Below are 1596 nucleotides of genomic sequence, written 5' to 3' on the forward strand. Positions count from 1 at the left end.
TACATTGCATATTGTTGTCTTCATAGTGGTTATTCAGAGGACAAGATGCAGACATGATATCTTGTCTAAACAATATTAGTACAAACCTTTCTTCTCACTTAACAAAGAGAAGGTAGTTGTATATCTATCCTATCTATTTTGCATATACATATTTTTTTTCCCACTACAAAATGGTCCAACTTAAGTTTGCAGACCAAAAACTAGAGAAAAAAAAAGGGCTGCAAGGACAGCCAACATTTTGGCCCTAGCTACTCAAGGTCACTAAGGACTCAGGATATAAGTGAACCTGTACTGTATCATCCTGTAACTCAGTGATGTCCCAAATTTTCTGATCAAGATTACGGGAGCACAGAGGAAAGTGATCAACAATGTAGACTATGCCTAAGGAGAGTCATATCAAGAGAAAACATTCTCTCAGTGTTTCACAGAGAGCAAATTGTTCAAGCAATGGTTGGGACTCAGTCACATGGCTGACACTGACAAAAGATCTACAAACTGTGGTGCAGGGTTACAGGAGAAATCCTGAGGGAATTTGACTGACCTTGTCAGGTACAAAAGTTACATTTCTTGTTAATATAAGTCTTGCTTTATCTTGGTCTTAACCATCCAGCAGAAAAGTATTAAAATGAGGTATAGGTGTGGGGAGTCAACCTCGCGCGCAGCGCAGGGGCTGTGGCCCCCTCCTGGCTGTGGGGCTCTCATGGCCGTCCCTTGGCCCTGGCGCGCGCGGGGCAGGGGCGGCCGGAACGTGGGGCTGGCGGCACCCCGTCCCGCAGGAGCCACGCGGGCGCGCGTTAGGCCTGTGGGCCGCGGCCGTAGTGAGCGCGGCGCCCCGCCCCCTGCAGCCCTACCTGCGCCTCATGCGCCTGGACAAGCCCATCGGAACCTGGCTGTTGTATTTGCCATGTACCTGGAGCATTGGTTTGGCAGCCGAGCCTGGGTGTTTTCCAGATTGGTACATGTTATTCCTGTTTGGTACTGGAGCTATTCTGATGCGTGGAGCAGACTGTACTATTAATGACATGTGGGACCGTGACTACGATAAAAAAGGTTACAAGAACAGCAAACTGCCCAATAACCGCCGGAGACATTTCACCTTTTCAGTCCTTGATTTTTCTCGGGGGACAGCTGACCTTGGCCCTGGGTGTTCTTCTGTGTCTGAATTACTACAGTATAGCTCTGGGAGCAGCATCATTACTTCTTGTCATCACCTACCCCCTGATGAAGAGAATTACATACTGGCCTCAGCTAGCCCTGGGGCTGACATTCAATTGGGGTGCGCTACTTGGCTGGTCAGCTGTGAAGGGCTCCGGTGACCCCTCTGTGTGCCTGCCTCTGTACTTTGCTGGGGTCATGTGGACACTAATCTATGATACTATTTATGCTCATCAGGACAAAAGAGATGATGCCCTGATCGGCCTCAGGTCCACGGCGCTGCTGTTCCAAGAAAACACCAAGTGGTGGCTGAGCGGCTTCAGCGCGGCCATGCTGGCAGCTCTAACCCTGGTGGGCGTGAGCTGTGCCCAGACCCCGCCCTACTATGCAGCCCTTCTCACCGTCACTGCCCATTTGGCGCACCAGATCTGCACTCTGGAC

At 50.3% G+C, this 1596-nt stretch overlaps 1 protein-coding gene across 1 annotated transcript in view; it reads left to right on the top strand.

Moving 5' to 3' along the window:
* Positions 1-1596, top strand: part of LOC101563555 (arachidonate 12-lipoxygenase, epidermal-type-like) — a 15937-nt gene that overhangs the window by 769 nt on the left and 13572 nt on the right. The window contains exon 3 of the mRNA XM_012516264.2: positions 1173-1585. Within this exon, the coding sequence (XP_012371718.1) occupies positions 1173-1585 (413 nt within the window). The remainder of the gene's footprint in view (positions 1-1172; positions 1586-1596) is intronic.

Source organism: Octodon degus, unplaced genomic scaffold, assembly GCF_000260255.1.
Source record: "Octodon degus isolate 3935 unplaced genomic scaffold, OctDeg1.0 scaffold00098, whole genome shotgun sequence".
Classification (NCBI taxonomy): domain Eukaryota; kingdom Metazoa; phylum Chordata; class Mammalia; order Rodentia; family Octodontidae; genus Octodon; species Octodon degus.